Source organism: Podarcis pityusensis (assembly GCF_964106645.2).
Source record: "Podarcis pityusensis genome assembly, chromosome: 11".
Lineage (NCBI taxonomy): Eukaryota > Metazoa > Chordata > Lepidosauria > Squamata > Lacertidae > Podarcis > Podarcis pityusensis.
Window position 1 is genome coordinate 29,333,230 of NC_138036.1, and position 27,297 is coordinate 29,360,526.

Here is a 27,297-nt window from a genome sequence, read left to right on the forward strand (position 1 = left end):
TGTGAATTAGAGATAAATATAATATCAAACAGCAGTGCGGAAAACTATGGAACGTAACTATGACTAGGAGTGGGAAGTCAACTTTTTGGGAAAATTGTGTTAAATTTGATGTAATTTGGCATTGATTTGTTTTTTAAAAAATGGAAAACAAATATTATTTGGCTAAATAAATAAATAAATAAATAGTTAGTTAGTTAGTTAGTTAGTTATGAGTTTTCAGCAGGGAGTAGGGGATATGTACTGATTGCAAATGAAGGAGTGTGACCACCAGAAAGCTTTTGCAGGGTTGCATAAGCTTAGTTGTACTGTACTGCATATGACCATAGCCTTGCCTGCCAGAGCTAGGGGTCTTTTTATTAAGGGCATCTATCCCCCCTCCTTCCTCTAGCTCTCTCAGTGCAATGAATGGTCAAATTTAGAACTGCAGCAGCCTTCAGTTGTACTGTACTACAAATCCCACACCCATGTATGTTTGTCATAGAATCCCAGAACTGTTGAGTTGGAAGAGACCCTGAGGATCATCTAGTCCAACCCCCTTTTGCTCAAACCACGACTCTGAGATTAAGAGTCTCATGCTCTGCTGACGGAACTGTCCCAGGGCAAAGCGTTTATTTACTATGTTTACACCCTGGTTTTCTGGTATGATGGAACTCAAGACAGCATTCATAGGGGCTGCCAGGATGTCTCTTGCCCTGCTTAGCTTTAGCAAAGTTGCTGCATCATGCACCTTGAGAACTTGCCCTGTTCTGAGACCATTCAGAGCTTTGAAGAGAGTTAACTATACTGGACAAGTTATTGGCTTAGTTGCTTAGAATGTACACATTCCCAAGACTTCCTGGCAGCTGCATGTTTCAGTAGAAGACGGATAGTAGTGCCTGTCTTCCGTTATTGACTGTGCCACTGAGGTACCCCAAAGTTCCTCCAAACACAGCTGGAAAACCACTTTTCTAGGCTGAGCAGTCTTTGAACATGCTGTATTTATTATATTTCTTTCATTTTCTCGTGTGATACTGAGATGCAGTGGGAGTAACATAAATGACCAGGCAACTCCCATTTATTTTCAGTGACAGCAGTTTGGTCATGAATGGGCTGCCTGTGAGATGCGCTTGTTGAACTGCGTTCACAGTTTTTTTAAAAAAAAATTCTGTGGCAATTAATATGAGCTGGAATCTGCAGCCTGTTCGGCAAATTACGGATCATGTTTGCACAATTTCTTCCTTTTGCAAACTGTTTTGTGATTGCTGCTGTCTTGCACAATTGTCATAGAAGAGGAAAGGATGCTTGAATCTCCCAACCCGAACAAATGTTATTTAGGCCTCTCTGCTCTCAGACTTCAGCATTTATTATTACTCATACAGATGTTGCAGCCTTATGGGCTAGCCTTGTGTCCCTCAAAGCTGAATTCTGTGCTTGTCACATTCTGCCCTTTCCCCCTCTTGTTCAGCCACAGCCCTAGTTTTTCCGCTAGGTAAATCCCTTTAGCTCATCATTGTATAGCTCATCATTGTATTACAGGATATTCCTGTAATCAGCCATATTGACTTTGAAAATGCTGGAGTGAATCAGGGTGCCCATACTTGCTTATTTTGTGCTGCGTTGAATTCAGTCTAAGAAGCCACAACAATGGCACATTCTGTTAGTGAGGGACGTGCTGCTTGTAGCGTAGTCACTTTGCACGGCCACGGAGTGTGTGGAAGGTCTGTAGCTATTACAGTGAAAGCAGGCACGACTTCGGGGTCTTAGCACAAAGAACCTTTTAATGCTGTTATGTAAGCGCGCACGGTGGCGTCTCTCTCTCTCCTCTTAACGGTGTGATAAAAATGAGAGTGCCTGCTTGTTTCATACAAAAGTGCCGTACTCCTAATTAAATAATGGGTTGTGTTGGGGATTTATTGGAATTATTCTCTCTTCCCTTTTCAAATTTCCGTTTTGCATGAATGGCCGCGACAATTTGTGTTGCTTAAGGCTACATTGCGTTTGTTCAGGCAGCCAGAATATTCACTGACCGATCGGGTAGTTATCTCATGAACAGAGCACAACCCCGAGCGCATGACGAGGATTTGATCTGACAGTTTTACTGTCATGCAATGCAAAGAGGTTTTAAAGCAAGAGGAAGGAGAAGCAGCTATCTGAGTGTTGTAGGAGGAATCTGGGCTGTCCTCAGTTGTCAGAAATGATGCAAGATGCTTTCCAGCATACACAGCTGCTTCTCTCTGGCTCATCTGTCTGTCTGTCTGTCTGTCTGTCTGTCTGTCTATCTATCTATCTATCTATCTATCTATCTATCTGTATCTCTATCTGTATCTGTATCTGTATCTCTCTCTATCTCTATCTCTCTCTCTCTCTCTCTCTCTCTCTCTCTCTATCTCTATCTCTATCTCTATCTCTATCTCTATCTCTATCATCTCTATCTCTCCATCTCTCATCTCTCATCTATCATCCATCCATCCATCTGGCTATCTAGCTATCATCTATCATGGATCATTGTTGGCATCCATCTGTCTCGAGAGACAATGGAAGAATGCACCATTGGGGGTAAAGTCAAATCGTTCGGAGACTTACAGCGCCTGCTGTGGCTGTAGAGGCCAGTACTAAAGAGACTTGTTTTATTGCAGCTGGGGAAGATGAAGGCATCTGGTTTCACTGTTACAGATGCACCATGACATTTATTCTCTCCTATCAGAGAGAGTGAGAGAGCGCTAATTTTAATATTCTCCATATTTTAAATGCTTATTATGTAACTTCAAAAGAAAGCTAAGCAGTGACAGATATGCATCAATATGGACCATACGTCGGCTTTTGAATCCAGACTTACATTTTTACTTTCATAAGTCCTTGGTATATTTACAAACAGGCATAAAAGTCACAGATTAAATTTGTTAATTGCAGTGAGTTCACTTTTGTAATGGATAGTGTTCAGGACTGGAAAAACCCTATGCCCTGTTTAAAGTAAAGCAGTATCTATTAAGATTATTGATGATAATGACAATGAAACACCTTTCCTAGAAAGGTGTGTGTGTTGTCTGGTCAATCTTTTTTGTCTCACCAAATCCTGGAAGCAAAGCCAGTGTATTTGACCTGAGAATTGTGAAAGACTGAAATGAGAGAACTTAACCATTTTTTACACTAGGTATTGGAATGAAATATATGACAGGAATTCATTTGGATTTTCTGGTTCCGTGAAGGAAGCAGAAGCTGAGGAAGAACTATTGACTTGTGTTCCTGAAATGCAAATGCAAACTTCTGGTTCATTACAAGCACACAAATGAAGCACAACATTTTTCTTCTCCTGGAACATTTCCGTAATTGAAAATGAAGCCAGAGTGCAGCAGTTAAGCAGTTGCTGCTGCTTGTTTTCTGCTTCAGTTCTGCTTTATTCTAAAAATGTCAGGAATGATGATGACCTAGAGGGTTTTTGATGGGGCAGGTGGTTCACATATTTCACTGTTGTGTAAGCCTGATGGAAACTTCCACTGTAACGTGCAGGTTCTTACCCTCTCCCACTTTTTTTATTGGATGTCCTTTAGTTTGGTTGTATACAGTGCAGAGTGATTTTCATTTGCTTCCAGTTCTTCAGCTGCACTGTTCTACTCTAGTGAACTTCAGCCTTGAGCGTTTAGGTTTAGAGTACAGTTTTGAAAATACATGACCGAGTTACACCACTAAAACTGAGCAGGTCTTAACACTGCAAGCAGCCAGACTGTTTGGGCACCTTTCCTTTAGCTGCTCTATTCTCTTTGGAAGAAGGGCAGGGTGTTACGAATAAAATGTCACGAAGCTGTTAATCTGCCTCCCAGGCTTCATACCATCACTAGTTCCTGGTGCTACGTGATGCAAACGATTTCCTCCTTAATCCTACCTTAATTGTCTTTTTATGGAAATGGGCCTACATAGGATTTGGGTCATCCTTGGCAGCCGTGTCATTTTCCTAAATGCAAAGCTGCCATTGTAGTTTCTGCCTTCAGTTGGAGTTGGGAGAAGTAGCTTCTGGTATCCGTCAAAACTTTGTGTGAACCATTTGTCCATAATAAGCGTATACACACACTATGCACTGTAAGCAAGGGCATATGTGCTGCCTAAAAATGTTCTTTGCATAGCTTACATTATCAATGAAATATCAAAATTACAGCTGTACTAGGTGTAGGCACTGTGTTAACCGTAATAACAATTTCCCCTGCTTAAGTTTACCACGTGTGGGAGTGAACTACCAGGAAAACATGGTATTACAAGTGTTGTCTATGGCGTATCATTTGCAGACTTTTGCTGAGGTTTTATTCCTCCTTTCTTTTGATATAGAAAAATAGGGATGGTTGGCTTTTGCTGCCCGACTCCCCAAGGGACAGAGTCCCCTAAATCCATGATGGGTCAGAGATGAATGGATGGAGGCAGGAGGCAGTGAAAGCAAGGCAGATCTTTTATTTTTCTGTTGCAACTGAGTTCCCTCCCCTCCTAGCAAGGAGGCAAGAGAGACCCAGAACCAAGAAGAAACATCCCTTTTAAGGGTTTGCATTTTGGTGTGCAGAAAAAGGACATCCCCTCTACAAAGAGTCAGAAATTACATCTCACATAAGGTGGGGTTACTGTGGCTCAGGTAGGCCAAGGCGTGATGTTCCTGAGGATTTAGCAAGTTTTACATAGTTCCAGACAGTTTACACAAAACACCAGCGTTTGATAAGACAACCAGAATGCAGGTCAGACATCCCTCAATGCAGAGCATCTGGGCAAACGATGACAATTAATACAAAGGAGGTTCATAGATCTAGGAGATGAATCCCTTCTGCCTCCATGTTCTCAGGCAAGGGGGATTAAGGAGGCAGAGGAAATACTTAGAGTCTTTAGGAGAGCCAAGATGGCTTTTGGATTGCTCTCCTGTACTATTTTAGACATGTGGTTTATATACTTACATATGTGTGTTTACCTTGTGCAGTTATCAACATTCTATATTTGAGACCTTAGAATTCCTATAACTATTTCATTTTTGGGAGCTGCACAAATTCAGCCAGTTTTGAGAAATGACAAGAGAATTGTTCTGCCGAGCTGTTTCACTTGAGTGGATATAGTAACAGTGAACTGCAAATCTCGTCAGTACATGTGTGAGGATAGCGTTTTTATCCCCCCCCCCCCCAGCATAAAATCATGGAATTGTAGAGTTAGAAGGTACCCTGGGGGTCATCTAATCTAACCCACTGCTAATCAGGAACCTCACAGTGCTTCTCATCAAGGCTTGGATATTTGAATTTATTAAAAGTAGCTAGGTGTTCCCTTACCACACCTCTTCCTGCCTTGGGCTGCAGCTCCCTCCCTGCATCATTTATTCTGTTACCACTAGTTTTAGGCACTCCTTTCCTTTTGGGTGAAGATAGAGGCAAAGTAGGTGTTGAGCAGTTCCACCTTATCTCAGTATGCATCCTTTGAATCTCATTTGCCTTGTGGTTGCCCGTCTGCTCTGTTTGGAGAGGTCCTTATTTGAAGGTTTTTGCCGTTTGCTTGGATTTTCACCATCCTGGATTATTCGGAGTCCTCCATAAATTTGGGCACTTAAAAAGGTAAAGGGTAAAGGGACCCCTGACCATTAGGTCCAGTCGTGGCCGACTCTGGGGTTGCGGCGCTCATCTCGCTTTATTGGCCGAGGGAGCCGGCGTACAGCTTCCGGGTCATGTGGCCAGCATGACTAGCCACTTCTGGCGAACCAGAGCAGCGCACGGAAACGCCGTTTACCTTCCCGCCAGAGCGGTACCTATTTATCTACTTGCACTTTGACGTGCTTTTGAACTGCTAGGTTGGCAGGAGCAGGGACCGAGCAACGGGAGTTCACCCCGTCACAGGGATTCAAACTGCCGACCTTCTGATCGGCAAGTCCTAGGCTCTGTGGTTTAACCCACAGCGCCACCCGCTTACTTTGACTTAATTATGAGGAAATTGAATAACAACAGTCCCAGTGCAGATCCTTGGGAGACTTCGCTTCTTACTTTTCTCCGTTGTGAGGCTGTATTTACTCTTGCTGCCTGGTTGCTGGTTAAACAAAAGGAAGCAATCAGTGCACATCCTCTTATCATATTTGTGTTAATTTCATTAGTTTTAATTGCCATGAGCGCCGGATATAAAAATGTAAACAAATCTTCCCTCTGTTGAGTTTACTAGTAAATACAGTGGTTAGTGTTAAATACTAATCACTGCTGGTTAGGGACTTCATAAAATGCTTTTTGAAAGCCTAAGTAGCCTGATTGCAGCCAGCATGTTTGTCCATGGTGGAACATGAAGGCACAAGATACTGAAAGGAAAAATAATGTCACAAATAAATTTTTGCAGTTTATATATATGTGAGTAGGCGTGCTTGTATTTGCTGGACTAGATTGAGATATAATTGAGGTCCTCTCCTAAATTATATAGCCTTAGAGTTGAAATCAAATAAAAGTTGGATTCTTGTGATTTAGTTGTCTGCCTGCAATAGCAATAAAACATGTCCTCTGTTTCAAGGGGATGGCCTTCCCTGTGGACTTACTGGAAAACTACAGTCATGAAGACCTGGAAAGTTCTGGAGAAGATTATATGTCTGATCTCAGGTGTGGGGATCCAGAAAACCCAGAGTTCCTGTCTCTTGCCAGTAATGTCAAAGTAAGATTTGAGAATTAGCTTGGCATCTTGGTGTTTTATATGTCTGTTAACAGTGGACTTTAGTTGTACATTTATAATGGCTTTCAATACTCTGTTACTCAGATCCTTTTACTCTCCCAGTATTTGTCAGATGGGGTATATATGGCCTGTGTCACAGGCATTGTGTGTTCTGGATCAGCCTTTCCCAGCTTTTGGTCCCCAGATGTTGTTGGACCTCAACTCCTAGCATCCCTGGCCACTGGTCCTGCTGGATCTAGGGATGATGGGATTTATAGTCCAACAACACCTAGGGACTGAAGGTTGGGAAAGGCTGTTTTGGAGGCGCTGAGGGCCCAGTTGTTTGTCTGCCTGTTTGTTTTTTTAAAAAGACCAATGTCATAGGAGAATCAAGGAGATGGACACCCCCATCCATCACTCACAATTTCCAACTTTTTGTTTTGCTTTTCTCTTTGTAATTTAATGCCACAGCTAAATCTTTCATTCTTGGATCCTGGCATGTCCTTGGTAAATTGATATGCAGCAAAGCAGAGGGAGAAACCATGTCTGGTTGGGTTCTTTCTTTAAAAAAACCTTTGACGACTGCGGCAGAACAAATGAGTCTATTGTCTCTTCTGTAGCATATTTTAATGTGTGACTGTGCTAACAATTTTACAGCAGAAGAAGAACATGAAAAGATAATAATGTTTTTCTTCTCCTTCCTTCCCCCACTCCCTAGATCCCAATTCGTCTATCCACAATAGGCTTCGTCCCCCTTTATGGCGGAGAGGAAAGGCACAAAGTCCTTGCTTTGTTTGCGCCAGAGGATTCGCTCACAGGTTTCACTTAAATTTTTGTTTCAGTATGGTAGTATTCTGCTCTGAGTCTTTTTATTTTTACTATGCTTACTTATTTCTTGTCCTTGCTCCTGAATCTCTCTGTAATTGTGCATTTCAGAACCATAATAACTTTAGTTGGTACTGAAGCCAGGGTGCGGGGCAGCTGACTAGGCTGTGTAATGTTTGGTCTGTAGGAAAGACCTGCAACCTGTCCGTCAGTGTTGCCTTGTGGGCACTGATAGATTATACAACCTAAGGAGGTGATCCCAGAGAACATCCCTGGCTGTTGGATGGAATAGTGCTGCTATGCCCCCTTCACTGTTATTTTGGAAGCAGGAGCAGTTTGCCATTACTGTATGGAAGCAAAGAGCCTGAGGTTCAGATGTAACAACAAACCGTGGTTGGATGTTACAAGTATGAGCCTTGATGTCATGCGTTCCCTCTCCACCCAAGAACAGAAGAGGTTTAAAGTTTCTGTTCCTGGTTGTTTCAAACCATGGTGTACCTTTTTCACCCAACCCACAGTTTTCCAAGTTTGGACAGAACAGGAAACTGCCCTTAAGAGCAAGCCAAGAAAAGGAGCTTTGAATCTCTTTCCCTTGCACACCGAAGCAAAGAGGTAGCAATCTGGCTCGTCCTCATAACCGGCCATGGTTTGTTGTTGCAGCTTGAAATAGGGCCTGTGTCCGTCAACGCTACTGTAAAGGCCAGCTAGCTTCTCTTCTCCCCACACTGCCCCTCCTGCTGAACCCTTTTGGCTAAGGCTTAATAAGTGACGAGGACTGAAACGTAATGTGTTGAACAAGTGTTCACTGTGAATAAAAATAACCCTTAGAGTGCAATCCCAATGCTCCTAATTTGGAGGAGGTCAAGGATTAGGTACATAGGTACGTACCTATCCACCTGCAGAGAGGACCGCTGCTTGAAGGGGAGCTGGACCAGCTGGTAGAAAGCTACTGCTAGCAGTAGCAAGCAAGAAGACTCACAAAACAACAGGATGGAAATAGAGCTTTGACATCTTTGGATTCCAATCCCCAAGAGGTCCAATCCCTCAGCTACAGCAGCCAGGATCTGGCATTGTCAAAAGAAAGACCCAGCCCCCACTTCTGCTCTGGCTGGCATAAGCCTGTCAGAGCTGATGCAGAAGTTGGCTCGTCACTCCTCCCAAATACATCCTCTATTAAAGTAGCAGTTTGGGACCAGTCTATTTGGAAGATTGACCTACCCCATATATGCAGCCTTGACATCTTTGGTTCGCAGGACGATTACAGATGCGACAGAATACTTGTTCCACACAAGAAATTTATCTTTTTGTGTGACCCCCCATATACACTTAGGAACTCCCAAAGTTGACATCCGGCAGGTGCCTCTAGCTGGAGTCCCGTAGAAAACATCGGCACGCATCCAAAATACATGGGCACGATATAAAGCGTATTAGCAGAGTCAGTGAAAGCAAAATTGTGTAGGAATTGTGGCATCAAGTATTTTATTATTTATAGCAAAAGAAACAAAAGAAACATGGCATTTTGTGTGAGCTCCTCACACATCCTCTCTAGCTGGACAGAGAGCAAAGAATGGAAGTTTGTCAGCTTGATTTCTGCTGGCACACAGTGATAAGAAATGAAATCATCCTATCACGTGACCCTCTGCAATAGCGGCAGTGGAAAATACTGACACCTTCACTACACTCATTCTAGCACTTGCTTAGAATATTTTTGGTTAAGCAAGTCTCTTACAAAAGTTACATGTGTTTTATGTTTTTGGTTTTTTTAAGCTACGGTTGATTTTAACCAGATTTTAACCAGATTTGAATATTTTAAAATACCTGTTTTAAACTGTTCTTTGGTGACCGTTTTAATTTTTGGAAACTTCTTAGAGATAAATTACAACTAACAGGTGTAGATTAAAAAACAACAACTGTAGTAGCATTGTTATACCTACTTTTATGCAACTTCACACTTACTCAACATAATTAAGACCATCGCCACCATTGTCCTAGCTTCATATTTCTCTTTTCTCATTCAAGCTGTTGCCCTTTTCCTTGCTGATCAGTGGTGGCCTGTTGATGATATTGTGAGAACATCTGATCCTTCCAGAGAAGGACTTTTGCAGGTACGTAAAGCTTTTGTTCTGTTAAGTGTGTGTGTAATCTGAGGAGCCATCTAATCCAAACAGAGATACTGCGTAATGTATTCAGAGTGTCTAATTCATATTTACTTGGAACAGAATTGGTGTGTGTTGCATGCACAGAGATGTGCAGGCAGTGCTTTCTATAATTCTGATTATGTTTTCGGGTTGTGGCGCAAGCGACTTGTATGTGTCGCAGGAAGCTGACTCTTTTTTAAAAAAGCATGTATACACTACAAATTTAAGATGGCTCAGCTGATAAACAGCTTTTTCCTCAGCAAATCCTGGCAGATAATATTTTTGAGTGAGTGGTCAGGCTGCCTCACGTAATCAACAGCCCTCTCCCTGGATCTCCAGGTCCCATAGTCTCATGAAAAAAGTGACAGTAGCTTAACCATGAGCACTGTTTTGCTGGAAAGGTAGGATACAAATTTAACAACTGACAAATAAATTAACACTTTAATGTGGGTCTGCCCTATCATCAGGTGTTCCTCTCATTCCTGGCTTTATGGTGTATGTATTATGTTTATGAAGAATTGATGCTTTTGAATTATGGTGCTGGAGGGGAGACTCTTGAGAGTCCCATGGACTGCAAGAAGATCAAACGTATCCATTCTTGAGGAAATCAGCCCTGAGTGCTCACTGGAAGGACAGATCGTGAAGCTGAGGCTCCAATACTTTGGCCACCTCATGAGAAGAGAAAACTCCCTGGAAAAGACCCTGATGTTGGGAGAGATGGAGGGCACAAGGAGAAGGGGACAACAGAGTGTTCTCGAAGCTACAAACTGAGTATGACCAAACTGCGGGAGGCATTGGAAGACAGGAGTGCCTGGCGTGCTCTGGTCCATGGGGTCACGAAGAGTCAGACACGACTAAACGACTAAACAACAACAATTATGTTTATATTATCTAAAGTATTACAGTTCTCTTGAGTTAGTTTACAAATGAAGATAAAAACAAACGGAATAACGTAGTGTGTCATAACCACAAAACCCAAACATATTTTTAGAAAAAAATTAATCTACCCCTCTTTGCTACCTTGAAAGTAGGGATGTGGATTTCAGCAAAATTTAGCCACATGGACTTTTTGGAACAATATTTTTTTCTTCTTCAATCATAGTCATATTCTTTCTATGTGTTTACTATAGGTGAACTCTATTGGAGAGAGAGTGGTCCTCTATGTGCTAAATAGATTAATTTATCGCAAGCAAGAAATGGAGAAAAATGAATGCCCATTCCTCTGTCATGGTAGCCATGATTATGCGAAAATACTATGGAAGAAAGGAGAGGCAATTGGTTTTTATTCTGTTAAGCTTCCAGGTAAGACTTCCCTTTTAAAATAAAATCACAAAATGCCATTTAATGCAAGGCAGAGAGAAACAAAGTCCATAGTTTTACATTGTTTGAGAACCATGCTTGTAGTCTTCTTGCACTTTTACGTTCAGGGTGATAAGTGGTAATGGCAATGGAGGCCATGTACAAACTGAAAACCATAACATTATAAAAGCAGCATAAAATAGAAAGCAGAATTAAAATGGTATCTATGAAGCTTGGGAAAACAATGAGGTCTTTGCCGGACACTGAAAGGACAGTAAAGTTCATTTTAAAACATAACAGTATAAAAAAAATACTTATTTTAACATCTTGCCAATCTAATTCCACAAATAAACCTGCAATGGATGTCCTCAAAACTAATTGCACTTGCTGTGTTTGGGGGGCCGAATGGATTATGTTATATAGCCTTGATGTCTGTTGGAAACTTGATACTTGGGCAGATGGGTTTCTAGCCTGCTATAGCTAACCGCATCTTAGGGGAAGGCAGTAAGCAGATGGCAGTCTTTTTGTGTGTTTGTTCCTGTTGATACTTTGACCTTTGTGAACGGAATACACTATTTCAAAGTATATTTGAAGTTTACAGTTGGTCTCAAGGATTTGTAGCCTGTTGTTGTTTTTAAATTGTTCCTCTTGGTGGGTAGGAAAGTGATTGCTATAAAATCATCCAAATAAGTTGGCATGCCCAAGTATGCTGACCTTGCCATCACCTGAGACTAGAAGTAGTGAGGATAAGGTTCTGCAGTAAGTTACTTTCAATACTGTTTGTCCAACCTTGCCACCCCTAATTGCATCCCAGGTTTGTTATGTTAGCCTGGCACTGCCAGAATCAAGAGTAATGGGGTAAGAACAGAAAGGTAAAAAGTTGATACTTGCCAGTGTTAATGTAGGACTAACAGCAATCACAGGGATGCGGGTGGCACTGTGGTCTAAACCATTGGGCCTCTTGGGCTTGCCGATCAGAAGGCTGGCAGTTTGAATCCGCACATTAAGTTGAGCTCCTGTTGCTCTGTCCCGGCTCCTCCCTACCTAGCAGTTTGAAAGCATGCCAGTGCAAGTAGATAAATAGATACTGCTGTGGCGGGAAAGTAAACGGTGTTTCCCTGCGCTCTGGCTTCCATCATGGTGTCCCGTTGTGCCAGAAGCGGTTTAGTTATGCTGGCCACATGACCTGGAAAGCTGTCTGTGGACAAACGCCAGCTCCTTCGGCCTGAAAGCGAGATGAGTGCAGCAACCCCATAGTTGCCTTTGACTGGACTTAACCGTCCAGGGGTCCTTTTACTAACATCAATGTTGAAGATATAACTTGAACCCAAAAGGCAAAGAAAAGTAATGAGCTGATCAAAGTAGAAGTTATATGCCTGGGCAGCAGTGAAGATTTTTCTTTTTTGCGGGGTGGGGTTTAGAGAAGAAGGTGCAAAAAGAAAATAGAACATTTTTGAGCTGCATAACCAAAAATATACCATAAGTTGCTAAGTTCATAAGCTGTCCAGATAATGATTTTGGGGTTGTTACAGAAATGCATGCAGGGCAGAGAGAAAAGGGTTGCTTAGTTGTCTTTGAAGAACACCTTGGGTACAGCAACAGAATGAATTCCAATCAGAGCTGCTGTTATGATTGCAGGAAGCATATGTGGTGCCTTTCTGACCCAGAGCTACCAGCTTCCGGTCCTTGATACAATGTTTGTGAGGAAGAAACATCGAGGGAAAGATTATGGGCTCCTGATGCTGGAAGATTTTGTGGATTCTTTCACAGAAGATGCTCTTGGCCTGCGGTTCCCACTCACGTCTTTTATGCTTGTTGGTAAGCCCTTCTGTTAGTCTCATTGCATCAAACCATACTGATATGGATAATGTATTTTTTTAGTTTCTAGGGTTCTGCTTAAAGGGCCATCCAATTATATCCAAACAGAGACAGAAAGCTCCTTGATCTCAGGAACCACAGTGCCAAATTGGGCAACGGTATCTTCAGAGGTGTCCAAATCGGCACTGCTTGAAATGGTTCCGACCAGCATTTTGATTCAAAATGGTGTCAGAAGGTTTCTGAACATAGGAAGAAGAAGAAGAGTTTGGATTTGATATCCCGCTTTATCACTACCCTAAGGAGTCTCAAAGCAGCTAACATTCTCCTTTCCCTTCCTCCCCCACAACAAACACTCTGTGAGGTGAGTGGGGCTGAGAGACTTCAGAGAAGTGTGACTAGCCCAAGGTCACCCAGCAGCTGCATGTGGAGGAGCGGAGACGCGAACCCGGTTCCCCAGATTACAAGTCTATCGCTCTTAACCACTACACCTCACTGGCTCTCTAGGACAAAACCTGTGCCTCCCATCTTGGGAACAGTCATGCCAAACTGGCTGACTATATTGTCAGAGGCATCCCAATTGGCACGGTTTGGAACTGTGTGTTCTGCCCAAGGGACCTGGGCCCCTTAGAGTTGGTGCCTGTGGTGGGAAGAAAGCAGGAAGTACACAGACAAGGAAGAAGAGAGAAAAGCCCAAGATACAGCAGTTCTCTTAGACAAATGAAATATATTCTGTATCATGATTGGAAAGCCTGTGGCTCTCCAGGTGATGTTGAATTCCCAGCTTCCATCAGCCCAACCAGCATGGCTAGTCCAGCAACAACAGGAAGGCCACAAGTTCTCCATCCTTGTACTGAATGTTCCCTCCCTCCCTTGAACCAGCTACAGCCATCAAACACCCCATTTCCTTCTGCAGTCATCACTGTGAGTGGCTAGTTTGGGAGATTTGTATGTTTTTGTTTTGCTTGACCTGTGGAAATACTGAATGGGAATGTTGGTTTTGGTCCTCATATAATTTCTCTGTTCATAACTTTGAAGCAGCATAGGAATCAAGTACATCAGAATCGGGCACATGCCTCAAAACGGTATCTGCACACAACTTGGGGAGTTGCTAGGAAGATAGGTTTTTACATAGATGTTTCATACCTCAGTTACTGGATCGGATCTTTTGCATTCCTGTTGGCTTTACTTGAATTAGGCTTGGCTGTATCCTTTTGCATACTTCAAAGACCTGACCAGGCAATTAAGATAAGACATGCAGTCTGCCACGAAGAGCTGTTCTGAAAGTTTAGGGTCTGCAATCCCTTGGGTGTGGCAATAGAAGAGAAAGAACTGCAGATATGCTTACTGCTCCCCTGGGTTAGGTTCCCAAAAGTTATTTAAACTGGTGGCATTTCATAGATGCTGAAGCTCCTGTTACTTTAGCATTGCTTTCAGTTACCATATTGGCCTGAATATAAGCCACACCCAAATATAAGCCACACCTTTAAAATGGGAGGGGGAAAAAGAAAAAATACCCTAATATAAGCTACTCCCTTCCTCGCTGCTCCTGGCTGCATACTGGGGGTACTGCATACCCTTCGTTGCCTTTTCCCTTCCTAGCTCTCTCCCTTCCCAGCCTTGTGGGGAGAGGTCGGGGGGGACGACGACTATATTCGTAAGGTCACGAATATAAGCCGCACTTTAACTTTTCACGGTTGGAATTTGGGGGGAAAGTGAAGCTTATATTCAGGCCAATACAGTATACAGTGGTACCTCGGGTTAAGAACTTAATTCGTTCTGGAGGTCTGTTCTTAACCTGAAACTGTTCTTAACCTGAGGTACCACTTTAGCTAATGGGGTCTTACCCTGCCGCCATGCTGCTGCCGCACGATTTCTGTTCTCATCCTGAAGCAAAGTTCTTAACCCGAGGTACTATTTCTGGGTTAGCGGAGTCTGTAACCTGAAGCATCTGTTACAGGTTACAGACGTTAAGAACTTTGCTTCAGGATGAGAACAGAAATCGCGTGACGGCAGTGGGAGGCCCCATTAACTAAAGTGTTACCTCAGGTTAAGAACAGTTTCAGGTTAAGAACGGCCCTCCAGAACGAATTAAGTTCTTAACCCGAGGTACCACTGTATTGCTTGGGAATTCTAAAAGGCAAACAAGAATCTGCAGTTTTGAAATTGGTGGTTAAAATCAGTAGTTTTGAAAGGTTCCATTCCACCTTGTTTCAAAATGACATCCAGTTGTATCCAAACATAGATGAAAACCTGCTCCTTGATACCAGGAACTGTCATGCAAAATTGGGTTAAAATCAGTGTAGTTTTGAAAGGTTCAGTCCACCATCTTGATTCTGCATAGCATCCAGTTTTATCCAATCCTAGTGAGAAACCAACTCCTTGAGACCAGGTACTGTCATGCAAAGTTTAGTTACGATATGTTAAGAGATATGCAAATGCATAGTGAACAAACAACTTTCCAAAACATTCATTAGTTAAAAGGTGCCTTCTTAGCTGTTCATGAAAGCAAATAACACAGATGATTTACCGATATAGGCTGCTCAATGCTTATTGGAAAACTAATTGTGCTTATTTACACGAGACAGCTGGTGTGGTGTTGCAAATAGTAAAAAATATTTTTTTTCTCCAAAAAAAATTCAAAATATTCTTATGTAGGGCAATTATCCTGTCTGTGACTGAGCTGACTCTCTGTAGCACTTCCTTGGAGAAGTCTTTAAAATAAGTTTGTCATCATGTTGAGGAGGGAAAGTATTTTGTAAAGTATTATGCAAGTACTGAACCCATTTTATTAATATTTTTCCCAGCTTGCCAGAAGTACTTTGAACGGTATCCAGGGGATCATGACCTTCTGTGGGAAATTGAAGGCACTGGCAACTTTCACCAGCGGAAAACTGTAGCTAGCATTTTGCAGAGAGAAAGTTTCAAATGCATAGGTATGATGGCATGGTGTAAGCATGGCTGGGGGAGTGGAGGGGATGTGGTGCTGAAAAATACACGGTTGCTGATGTGGACCTTGGAGAGAGGCTGTTTTAAATTGGCGTTTGCATATTCTTTTTCTGAATTTTTCCAAGAACAGAAGGCTCACAGAAAGAAAACATTGGTTCCCAGGCTGATGAAAGTTTTCTGCAGACTGCCATGAATACCACAAGTGAGCAGGCATCTGAGCCCAGGGAAACACAGTTAAGTGTAGGTACACAAACTGTTTTCTCTGTTTTAGTTTGGAACTTGTGTGTCCCCTTTATTTTTAACTTCTGAGCAGTTTTATTGAAGTGGGAAGAAACATCAGGGAACACTAAAAAGCAAGTTTGCTTCGGGTTGGGTGCTCTGCCCCTCCTCCCAAATTTACTTCAATTACATATAGTGATAGTCTTCTATAATTAAAAATTAATGTTTGGAAAAGATATGTGAAGTGCTTCCGCTGTTCTTAGAGGTAACAGGTGCTGCATGTGTAAGCGTGTGACAGGCTTTTTACATTTTTGCCCCCTCATAAAACATCGTCGTGCATGTGATGTTGTTCAGCAACATGTGTATGTTTAAAGCCTTTTACCTAGCCAGTCAGTTTAAGGATTACTTTGTTCTGTTTTTAATGGTTCTATGTTTGGTTGTGTATAACAAAACACAGAACCATTAAAAACAGAAAAAAGTAATCCTTAAACTGACTGGCTAGGTAAAAGACTTTAAACTTACACATAGACATACAGTCGTACCTCGGAAGTCAGATGGAATCCTTTCTGGAAGTCCGTTTGATTTCCAGAATGTTTGGAAATCAAGGTGCGGCTTCCGATTGCCTGCAGGAAGCTCCTGCAGCCAATCGGAAGCTGTGGAAGCCGTGCTGGACGTTCGACTTCCAAAGAACACTCACTTCTGGGTTTGCGGCGGTCGGGAGTCAAAACGTACAAGTGCCAAGGCGTTCAGCTTCCAAGGTACGACTGTATGTATGTATGTACGACTGTACATACATACATACATAACTTGATTTGTATATCGTCTTCTCATAGTTCAAACCATGCTCAAGGCAGCTTACAACATGGAAAAAATACATAATTTCAAACATAACAAGAGTAGTCATAAACTAAAACATCAGAAAGTACACAACCAAATTAAACAATTTCCATGTACATCATAATAAGATCGAAAACAAAGATACAAAAAATAAACATCAATAATAGCAACAACTTCCCCTAAACAATTCCCCAGCCCAAGAGTCTGCAGAGGGCTGTTGCCCCAAGGTGCAATCTAACCTATCCAGATGGCACATACTTAGTCAAAACCACCTAAAGGTGCTGCTAGACAAGCAACACTTCACAAAGAACAAGGGCTTATGGTCTAAAATAGACATAGAGAAAGGGGAAAATGGAGGGATGGGAACGTACGAGAAAGAATGGGATTATATAAATTACACATACTTCAGCTTAATTACGTTATAAGATATAGGGACTGGGGGGGGTGAGGGAGCAGCAGTTTCTAAAGGATCAGGAAAAGAAATACGGGGCGAGGGATGTGGAAGTGGAACAATGAACAGAAATGAGATTAGGATAGAGACTGAGAAAAAGGGGGCTTGTGGGTGCCATGAAGTTTGCCAAAAAGTGTCTCTGGCAGAACCCAGAGTTCAAGCAGTCCTGGCACACACAGACTCTTCAGGGACCTTTGGCTGTTGCCACAGAGCAGCCACCTGGGCAGAGGTGAATTGGGTGAAGGCTTTGCCTTAGGTAGGTGGTGGAGGGGAAACTTTGACTCCCTTTCATAAGCTTGCCTGTGAAAAGAAGGAAGCCGCTGGCACAGCTTGCGCTTTTCAGGGTGGTACACATGAAAAGGGTAAGATAATACCTCTCGTGTATCCTAAGTATTTCACGCAGACAACAAAGGGAATTAAATTAACTTTTGTCAAAATCCAGATGGTGTGTATAATTGAATAATAATATGAATGCAAGAAAATGTGCCAATAATGTCATAAGGATCTTCAGTAGTGTGTCATTTATTTATTTTTAAGTTTGTTGTTTCTCTCTTCCAGGCTGATGCTCATAAAAACAAAGATGGCTTAGAAGTATTTGAAGGCACATCTGAAGGTAAAATAAGTCTAGCTTGCATGATTTCTGTTAGAACTTTCTTGCAGTCCACAATATGCTCCATCACCACCTAAGCTTTGTGTTCTTCACTTTTAACTAATGCCTACCAAAGAGAGATTTCTTTTTTAAGAAGTCAAAAACCATGCATGGAAAAAATTGGCACATTTTAACTTACTTTAATGGAGCCCTGGGTGGTGGGGGAGGAGGGAAATTAAGTAAAGCGCTTAGTAACTTGTGTATTCCTAAATTTTTTTTAATCGTATAAAGCACAAAATGCAAATGAGTTGAGTACAATCCAAATAAGAACCAAGATTCAGAATACTTTGCTCAATAGTAAATAGAGTAGTTTGTGATCCAGAAAATAAAAAATATGAACTAATTCCAAAACATTTCTACTTAATCTGGAATATCTGTTATGAGTGCACATCTTGATTGTTTTTCAGGTTCCAAAAAGTTGTTACAAAATTGTTCCAATTATAACACAAATCCTTAGTTTCCTAATACACTCCCAATCGCCTCTGACCCTCACTAAATGAATGAGTTTAGCCAGGTAGAGGATTTGCCAAATAGGCTCCAATCAGCCCTCTACTTTAGGCCATTTACTTGATTCCACTTGCCGCGCCTTGAACTCACTGCTGTCAAAACAATACGTAAAAATGCAGGTTTATTTCAAAGATAAAATGACCTGGGAATAACTCCCATAGAACTCAATGGAGTTTGCTTCTTAGTGCATGGTACATTCATAGGAGTGCAGTGTGGAACTTGCACAGTCATGGGAATAAGAAAGTTCACCCTCTTTGAATTTTGTGGTTTACATATGAAGACTTAATAACAATCTTCTGTTCCTTAGCAGGTCTTCAAACTGGGTAAATACAACCTCAGGTGAACAACAGCACATAACATATTACACCGTCTCATGATTTATTTAACAGAAGTAAAGCCAAAATGGAGAAACTATAAGTACACCCTTACTGCTTCCATAGGAATTAATTCCATAGGCTAAGCAGCAGATAGGTGCTGCTGATCAAATGCCCTTCTTAATTGATCATCAGCAAGTCTGTCCTTACACAGAGTAAAGGTATTCTTAATTTGAAGAATACTCAGATGATAGTGTTACCGGTCTATTGCATTTGCTTTGGAGAATGGGCAGTTCTTTATGGTGCTTCCCTCTGAACCTGCAAAGGCATATGTAAAATCTTTGTTCCTGCGGATGTCACTGAAGGAGGAGCCACTGCCTGCACCAAAAAGTAAAAAGCATAAGAAAATATGCTTCAAATTCCTAGGAACCAACACTTGATTTTTTAGATGGCTACACAAAACTGTAAAATACTTGATTTCCAGCAACAGCAGCACAAGGTTAGCGCAGGCTGGGTTTCTAGGCATGTTCAAGCTTTGTGACATTATTTACCTGTATTCAGATCTGAGTGTGTGGGGTTTTTCTTCCCCTCAGAACTTAATGCTGCTCAGCTTTCTACACGATCGCGAGGCAATAATCTCAAACGTCCAAAGTTGGGGAAAAGGTTCCAAGAGCCTGAAATGGTTGAAGATGAAGATATAAGTGTTTTTCAAACACCAGAAAGCAGGTATACTTATGTGTGTGTATGTGTTGTATAAGAAATGTAAGGTCTCTGTTGTATTGAATTGTACAAAGGAATAGATAATATACTTGGGTAGTTGTAGATAGATTGAAATCTTGGTATGTGATTGTTGTTATTATTATTATTATTATTATTATTATTATTATTATTTCTACTACTACTCATACTATTTATTCAGCTGAATATTTCAACAATTTAAAATACAGTATTAAAAACAGTTTAAAACGAAGGAAAATTGTTGGAAGGAAAGGCTTGTTAATGTTTATTTTTTATTCCTCATCATCAACCTATCAGAACTAAAAGAGACTCTGCATGCCAGATAAAGTTTTTAACCCTGATTTTTCACCCATCTATGATTTTAACAATGTAATCCTAAACATGACTGCTTGAAATTACGTCTCGTTGCAGTCAATAGGAATGGAGCCTTTACCCAATTTAGTGTGTATAGGGTTGTAGCCTCACTGAGCAAGGTCTGCTTGCTGGAGGGAGTTAGGATTGCGTTGAGGTGTTTTCCAGTGGAGAAGAGCAGTAGAAAAGAGCTCATTTAGCAAGGTGGGAAACTCCACTGTGGAAGCCGTTATTTCACCTGCAGAAAGCTCCACATGCTTGGCCTACCACCATTGGTGTTATGCCCCAAAAACAGGTGTTTCGGGGGGCAGTATAGGAGAGAAGCAGCCTTGGATCTGCTGGATCCATTTCCCTTTCATTCTCTGAAGAAGCCACGGGATCAGGCTCCTTCATCCATGGCTGGCATTGGCATCAATAATTTCTGCTCATAGGAACAAATGCAGTAAATTGATTTCTATAAAGCGTCATTTGAAATGAAATACTTCCTTGATTTTTAAAAATGTTTCGTTAGATGAAGTTACTGGTTGGGTTTGTCTATATGTCACACTGTTTTATTATCCGCTGCCTAATTTCATCTGCGTCCCTCACACTAAAAGTGTGCATTTCAATATTACATATACCTTGAGTATTTCACATTCAATGTTCTTGTTGCTGCACAGACCAGAACCTGATGCACGTGTATCTGAAAGTTCGGAAGAGGTGATGGAGATGGAAGAAAATGTGGTTGAAAGTGAGCAGGAGGTGTTAGTTGAAAACCAGAAACAACCAGCCCAAGAAGCGCCACAGATGTGTCCAGCATCTGAGAAGCAAGAGGATAAAGAGGTGTGATTTGAATATATTAAGAACAATTTGTCTGTTTGAGGCACTAACAACCCTTTTTCTGCCAAGTATGACAGACGAGGAAGTCATGGGTTTCTGCCTGCTATTGCCTTCTCTGCTTGGACAGAAGACTTTGTATGCACTGAGATAAGCATCTAGAAAAATCTAGGGTACATATGACCCCCTCATGGTGTCAAGTTTATATATTAATCTAAACTCTGGAAAGGATGTGTAAGGTAGCTTTACTTGGAAGGGACGCGGGTGGCGTTGTGGGTTAAACCACAGAGACTAGGACTTGCCGATCAGAAGGTCGGCGGTTCGAATCCCCATGACGGGGGGAGCTCCCGTTGCTTGGTCCCTGCTCCTGCCAACCTAGCAGTTCGAAAGCACGTCAAAGTGCAAGTAGATAAACAGGTACCGCTCCGGCAGGAAGGTAAACGGCGTTTCCGTGTGCTGCTCTGGTTCGCCAGAAGCGGCTTAGTCATGCTGGCCACATGTACGCCGGCTCCCTTGGCCAATAAAGCGAGATGAGCGCCGCAACCCCAGAGTTGGCTACGACTGGACCTAATGGTCAAGGGTCCCTTTACCTTTACCTAGCTTTACTTGTAACAAGTGGAAAAGGAGTTGACTGAATAATGTGTGCATCCAACCAGGAAGCAATATTTTTTTCTTTTGTTGTTTTCTATGCTTTTTATAATTTGAGACTCTTGTCACTGATGTATTGAATTCTGTTGTTAACGTTACATGATAAAAGTGGCTTTGCACCATTTTAATGTGTACATGCCATTTTATAGGAAATGGAAGTGGAGCCACTCAATGGAGAGCTCGTGGAAGATGCTATCAAGGTCTCAATAGTGGCTGAGGGACAAACAGGAAGTGAAGCGGTGGATGGAGAGTCAAAGCTGCAGTTGGAAAATCCAGAGGAAACAACCCTAACCTTACTTGTCCCATTAATCCTTGATTCGTCAGTAAAATCCACTGAAGACAGTGATGACAACGTTTCTGATAAGGTGAGGGGAAATATATAAGCGATGCTTAAGAGTTTCTTCTCTGCCATGTTGGTACAATCATTGGCAATATTATAAAAAAATTAATAATAATTAAATCCAGCCCATTGGAATGTAGCATGCCGTACAAGGGAAGCTTTTAATGTTTAACAGACTACTATATTTTAATACTTTGTTGGAAGGTGCCCAGAGTGGCTGGGGAAACCCAGCCAGATGGGCGGGGTATAAATAAATTATTATTATTATTATTATTATTATTATTATTATTATTAATACAAAGTTAAGAATCTCATCTGTGGCCCTCAGAATGTTGTCAAAAAGTTTCCTCGACTTTGACTTAAAATGGCTAACAAGAGTTTGTTTTTCTCCATTAGGTTGACAGTGTGGCAGATGCAGAACTTCCACCCGAAGAGGAACAACAAGCAACGCAAAGGAAAAGGACCCTTGTTCTAAATGCAGATCCCGTTGCTGCAGCCGAGAAGGAAGAACCCTCCAACAACGGCCTTTCGAACTCTGTAGCAACCACTGAGGCTCTGGAAGATACCATTTCTGAGAATGTGTCTCCTAACACAACTTCCTCTGTGGAGGAACAGAGTGAAGAAGGAGGCTCTGACACTCCAGAGGCCCCTGTTGTTCTAGGCCAGGGCGCTTTAATGATGGTTGAACTGGAGGATATCTCGTACTCGCATCACCCAGAAGGGCAAAAGAACCAACTGGATGAACAGTCTGAAGAGTCAGCTGAGCCCGCCTCTGAGAAAGCCGCAGACAGCAGTTCAGAGGATGTGGAAATCGAAGTGCCCGTAGTGGATAGGCGGACCTTAAGAAGGAAGGCCAAAGGATACAAAGGACCACCCAAGAAAAAAGGAAAGCTCATTTGAAAAAGGAAGAGGAGCATTGTTTCCACGCAGCTGGATCACTTTCCGTATTTTTCTTAAAAAACAAAACAAAAAACAAAACAAAAACAAAATATGAAACTACATGGAACACCAGAACACGCGTGTATTCAAACACTGAAATCACTCTGCATTTCCCGGTTCAGTTATTCATTTTGTGTGTTTAACCACTATATGAGGAGAACAAATTTGGAGGTAAACGGTTAGTCTTTTAAAAAAATAGTAGGACCTATTTTAGCTCAGTTTCTTTAGCCACAAAAAAAAGCTTTTCATCAGGCCACAGTAGAGTTGTGGAGAGGCCAAACAAATTACACAACAAATTGTAAATTACCAAGCCTTCTGATGTGGCTTTTGATTCGAAAGCCATTATTTACAACAGCTGTTCCCCTAGAAGTAAGTAAGTGCCACCTATTTGTCCTGTATGTTCTTATTATGTGTACTTCTCCGGTTCTAGCTTAGAGAACATGCTGTGAATCTGCCCCTTGTGGTGTGGAAGTAGACACACCCTGGTAACTCCAGAGTTACCGTAACTTTCATCGGCTTTATCGGGAACAGAAGCTATGACTAGTTATTTTTCAAGCCTGGAGCATTAATTTGTAGCGAATTAAAATCCTGTTTTAACACAGTGCAAAATATCTGACATTATTTCTGCTTAGTTGTGAGCATTGTTCCCTGTTGCATCTTTGGCTCTTCACGGATGCTATATCCACTTCCATTAAGTCAAGCGTCAGCCGCTCCCAACTATGAATCAGCTAATCCTGAATTCTGTTTTATATTGGGAGTCTTCTTGTTATTTCACATTGTGAATAAAGCAGATTGTTTTAACTAACAAAGCTTCTAAAATAACAGATGGAAACTGAAGAGTAATTAAGAGTTAACGGTAAGATAAGAACCTCAGATTTGTACGGTTACACCTTTTTATAAGTAGCGGCAATTGGTAAGGTTCGTAAAAAAATGTTACGTTTTAAATTTGAAGCAATTTCTTTTTTAGTGTTTATTAATAAAAAGGTTCACTTGAATAGCGTGGAAAGATTTTGATTTCAATGTGCTGAGGATTGGTCTGTTTTGACTTTCTGATTGTACAGAATTTCTGGCTATTTTCTAATAGCTCAGTTGACTGGTAGGGCTTTTTTATTTTTAAAAAACCTTTTTTTTCTTGTCTTGACAAAAGTGCTGGGTTGTTGTTTTTTTTAAAGCATGTCATGAGAAGGTTTGGGACATGCATAGAATTGCCAAGTTGAGTGGGTTTTTCAGGGCGTTCTTTTTTCTACCAATGTACATTCTGTATTGTGGATTAGGAGTGTATGTGCAGAAATATTAGTTGTTGTTTATAAACAATATATTCAAGTGAACCTTCAGCATTTTTAATGTTTGATTAAATACTTTCTTACAAAGCACATTAAAAACCGTTTAAGGCTTGTCTCTTGTAATACTAAGAGCTTTTTTTGTAAAATACAACACCTTGACAATTTAAGAATTGTCTGCAGCTTTTGCCACGTCACTAGGACTGGAGTTTTTGAGGGTGATGATGGGGTGGGTTTAGAACCTTGTGTACAGAGTTTTAACAAATATAGGATATGATTGTTAGGTGTGTTGGGCTAAGCATTATTAAAGTAAACATTTTGCGGGACTTTACATTTCTTGCTCTGTAAATCAAAGCTGCGTTTTGTGAGGTGACTCGAGTCTGTATCCCTGTCATGGCTTCTGGATTACAGTGATGACAGTTTTAAGTGTGCTTTTAAATCGGTGTGTTTTCTCCCCCAAATCAGACATTGGTCCTTCTGCATTTAAAGCTATGGAACTTTGCTGGTGGAGTCAAATTTTTGTCTTCATTCTGCAACTTCAACTGGTCTTTGGTGGCATCTTATTGCAAATGTATATTTCTTCAGTTAGAGCTCAGCTTCTCCACACTACTTGGGTGTGTTTTAAGGTACCATAATATTCATGGAAGTGGGCCCAGGAGCAGTTGCTTTGTGCATAAACCGGAGTAGCAAGTTTTTTTCTTTTTATGCAAACATAGGAAAGGCTTGCCCACCTGCCATAGCCTATCAGGACTCATTGTTAAAACCGTGTCTATGGAAGACAATCTTACTCGGCTATGAGTGATCGCCAAAGAAGAAAGAAGAAGAAGAGCCTATCATATGTTAATTAGCCGTGAGTGATTCTTGTTTGCATGCATTTGGCCAAGATACGTATATCTCAAACCATGCTTTGTTGGTAAACTAAACATAAAAGTCAGCCTTTGTGAACCTGTTGCCCTCCATATGTTTTGGATGACAACACCATTGGTCCCAGCTGGCTGTGGCAAATGGGAGTTGCCTTCCAAAACATCTGGAAGACACCAGGATCTCAGAAGTTGTGAAGACCCTCTATGGATAATGTGTACCCTGCAGTTACAGCTTCTCCTTCTTGCAGAGCCACATCTGGATGGTCTCACTCTAGTAAGCACCACAACTAGATATTTGTTCCTTTTCACCAGCTTGTATTTTTAAAAATGTACCTATTGCTACAGAGTACATCAAATTACCAGAACTATGCTGAAAGGATCAGTTAAGAACAGGTCTGTAAAGTTGAAAGAAGGCTATGTGACTGAAAGTTTATGCAACACTGAAGAACAAGTGCTTGAAGTTTATTTACTTGTTCAGCACTGAAGTTTTGTAGACAACCATAGAAGACTTATGACTCCTTGAAAGGAAGAAAAGGACCAATTCTTCACTGTAGTTCAGAGCAAATGTGACTATAAAACATGTGGACCATTGCATACAATTCAAACTCAGTATTAATCACTTTTTAAGTTGTAGGAGCTGGCCTAAAGAATGTTAGTGTGTGGACTCAACTTTGTTTTTAGCTGTGCAGTTCTGCTGGATCTCACTACTACATGTTTGAATGTCTTACTGTTTCTCCTAATGTCTGAAATGTGCTTTACATCCCATGCTCACTTCACCATTTTCAGGTTTTATTTCATGCAGAACTGCTTTGCTTCTGAATCTGTTGCATGAAATAATGTAGGACCTCATCTTGTGTTAGGAATAAAATGTTTTGCCCTTTTAGCTCAACATAAGCTTTTTTGCTGTTTCTTTGTTTCTCAGTGCTGCTATCTCGGTACGCAAACAAAAGCAATACAGTGGTACCTCGGGTTACAAACACTTTGGGTTACATACTCTGCTAACCCAGTAGTAGTACCTCGGGTTAAGAACTTCACCTCAGATGAGAACAGAAATCATGCGGCGGCAGCAGTGAGAGGCCTCATTAGCTAAAGTGGTACCTCAGGTTAAGAACGGACCTCCAGAACGAATTAAGTTCGTAACCACAGGTACCACTGTACATAGTTCAGGTTTCAGCTCCTTGTTTTCAGTACTGTTGCAGAATTCAGTCTTCAGTTTAAGGGAATCGTCACAAACTTGGCATTAATTGTTGTTCGTCAATCTCTTCATGTGATGCTGTTGTACAGTAGTGTTATTTGGTGTCTTTCAGTTTGACCCTTCTTAGTATATATTGTTTGTGTTTCAGCAGTAATTAAAATTGTTTTGTAATTTTCTCATTGGTTTCAGTGGCTTGAGGTCTTCTCTCTTCTAAACGTTAATGTGCTTTTTATTCTCACCTATGTATGTAATATATACCCCCCCAAATAGCTAATACAGTGGTAGTCTCAGAAAGCCAGGGTTTCCCAAACTTGGGTCTCCAGCTGTTTTTGGTCTACAATTTGCATCATCCCCGACTGCTGGTCCTGCTAGCTAGGGATGGTGGAAGTTGTAGCCCAAACGCAGCTGGAGATCCAAGTTTGGGAAACCCTGCAGTAAGCTAACAGGATGCCCTTCAGATGGTTGGACACCCATCAGCCATAGCCGGCATGACTGACAGCTGCTGGGTACCATATTGAGTGCTCATCCAGGAGGCAGTAACTGCTGCCTGTTGAAAATTGTAGACTGTCACTGTTTGTGCTAGTCTACATCATGGCGTCTACATCATGTTAAACATTGGATCAAATAACCTGCGCTGAATGGAAACCGTTCTAATGAATCCCAAGTAGGGCTGCATATGATTTCTGTCAATACCTTGTGATAAGTTCATTGATATGAGAAAAAGGACATCTAAACAAGGCACTTGTATAAACTGATGTGCAAGGGTAGAAATTGTACTCCAGTTACTACTACTAGGAGTTATGCTACTGGTCATCTTCTACTACCCACTAATAGACAACACACAACCTCCCCAAATATTTCCTTGTATAAAATAATGTTGGCTGTTTCTTGTCCCCAGGCAGCCAGTGCAACTTCAAAATCCAGTTGGGAAATACCTTTTTTAAGGACCGATCAAAATGTCCACAACATTGTTGGCAAGTGAGGTCTCCAGGACTCTTGATGAGGCAAGTTGCTACACAAAAGCAAATGGCGGGGGAGGGGGGAACCTAGGCTCTTATATTATAGCCATGAGGTCAGCATGTACTATAGACTCAGTTCCAAGATGGAGACTGCTTATTCTTCGCCAGACTAAAAATCTTAAGATGCCTTTTGTAAGCTTTTAAGCTTAATCTTTCTGTTTAATGTGCAGCTAGTGAATTATTATTTTTTAAATAGTTAGACAAGCCACAGGTATCAGTGTTCCACCTGCACTTCCATATATGCAATATTCATGCATCACACAAGCACTTGGATATATGCTAGTGCATATGGCAAAGGTAGGTAAACACTTGCCTGTAGTCCACCTTGAACTATTTAGCTAACTACAAAGCACACTTTATGTACCCACTTCTGTACTTTTTCTTTAACATCTGAAGCCATGCTGTGTATGCCTCCACCTACTGAAGTTTGGGTACTGACTAGCTGCAAGAGGTTTCTTGGTTCTGGTGCCAGTTCTATGGGATGGTTTATAGG

The 27,297-nt window shown here is 41.4% G+C and overlaps 1 protein-coding gene across 4 annotated transcripts in view; it reads left to right on the forward strand.

Moving 5' to 3' along the window:
* Positions 1–24,153, forward strand: part of FAM169A (family with sequence similarity 169 member A) — a 36,768-nt gene extending 12,615 nt beyond the window's left edge. For all 4 annotated transcript variants that reach the window (XM_080972677.1, XM_080972674.1, XM_080972676.1 and 1 more), the window contains exons 3-14: positions 6,478–6,615; positions 7,331–7,430; positions 9,457–9,542; positions 10,706–10,877; positions 12,513–12,692; positions 15,497–15,625; positions 15,769–15,878; positions 17,704–17,758; positions 19,209–19,341; positions 20,364–20,526; positions 21,318–21,533; positions 21,905–24,153. In XM_080972677.1, the coding sequence (XP_080828803.1) occupies positions 6,481–6,615; positions 7,331–7,430; positions 9,457–9,542; positions 10,706–10,877; positions 12,513–12,692; positions 15,497–15,625; positions 15,769–15,878; positions 17,704–17,758; positions 19,209–19,341; positions 20,364–20,526; positions 21,318–21,533; positions 21,905–22,408 (1,983 nt within the window). In that variant the 5' untranslated portion in view covers positions 6,478–6,480 and the 3' untranslated portion in view covers positions 22,409–24,153. The remainder of the gene's footprint in view (positions 1–6,477; positions 6,616–7,330; positions 7,431–9,456; positions 9,543–10,705; positions 10,878–12,512; positions 12,693–15,496; positions 15,626–15,768; positions 15,879–17,703; positions 17,759–19,208; positions 19,342–20,363; positions 20,527–21,317; positions 21,534–21,904) is intronic.
* Positions 24,154–27,297: the final 3,144 nt, after the last annotated feature.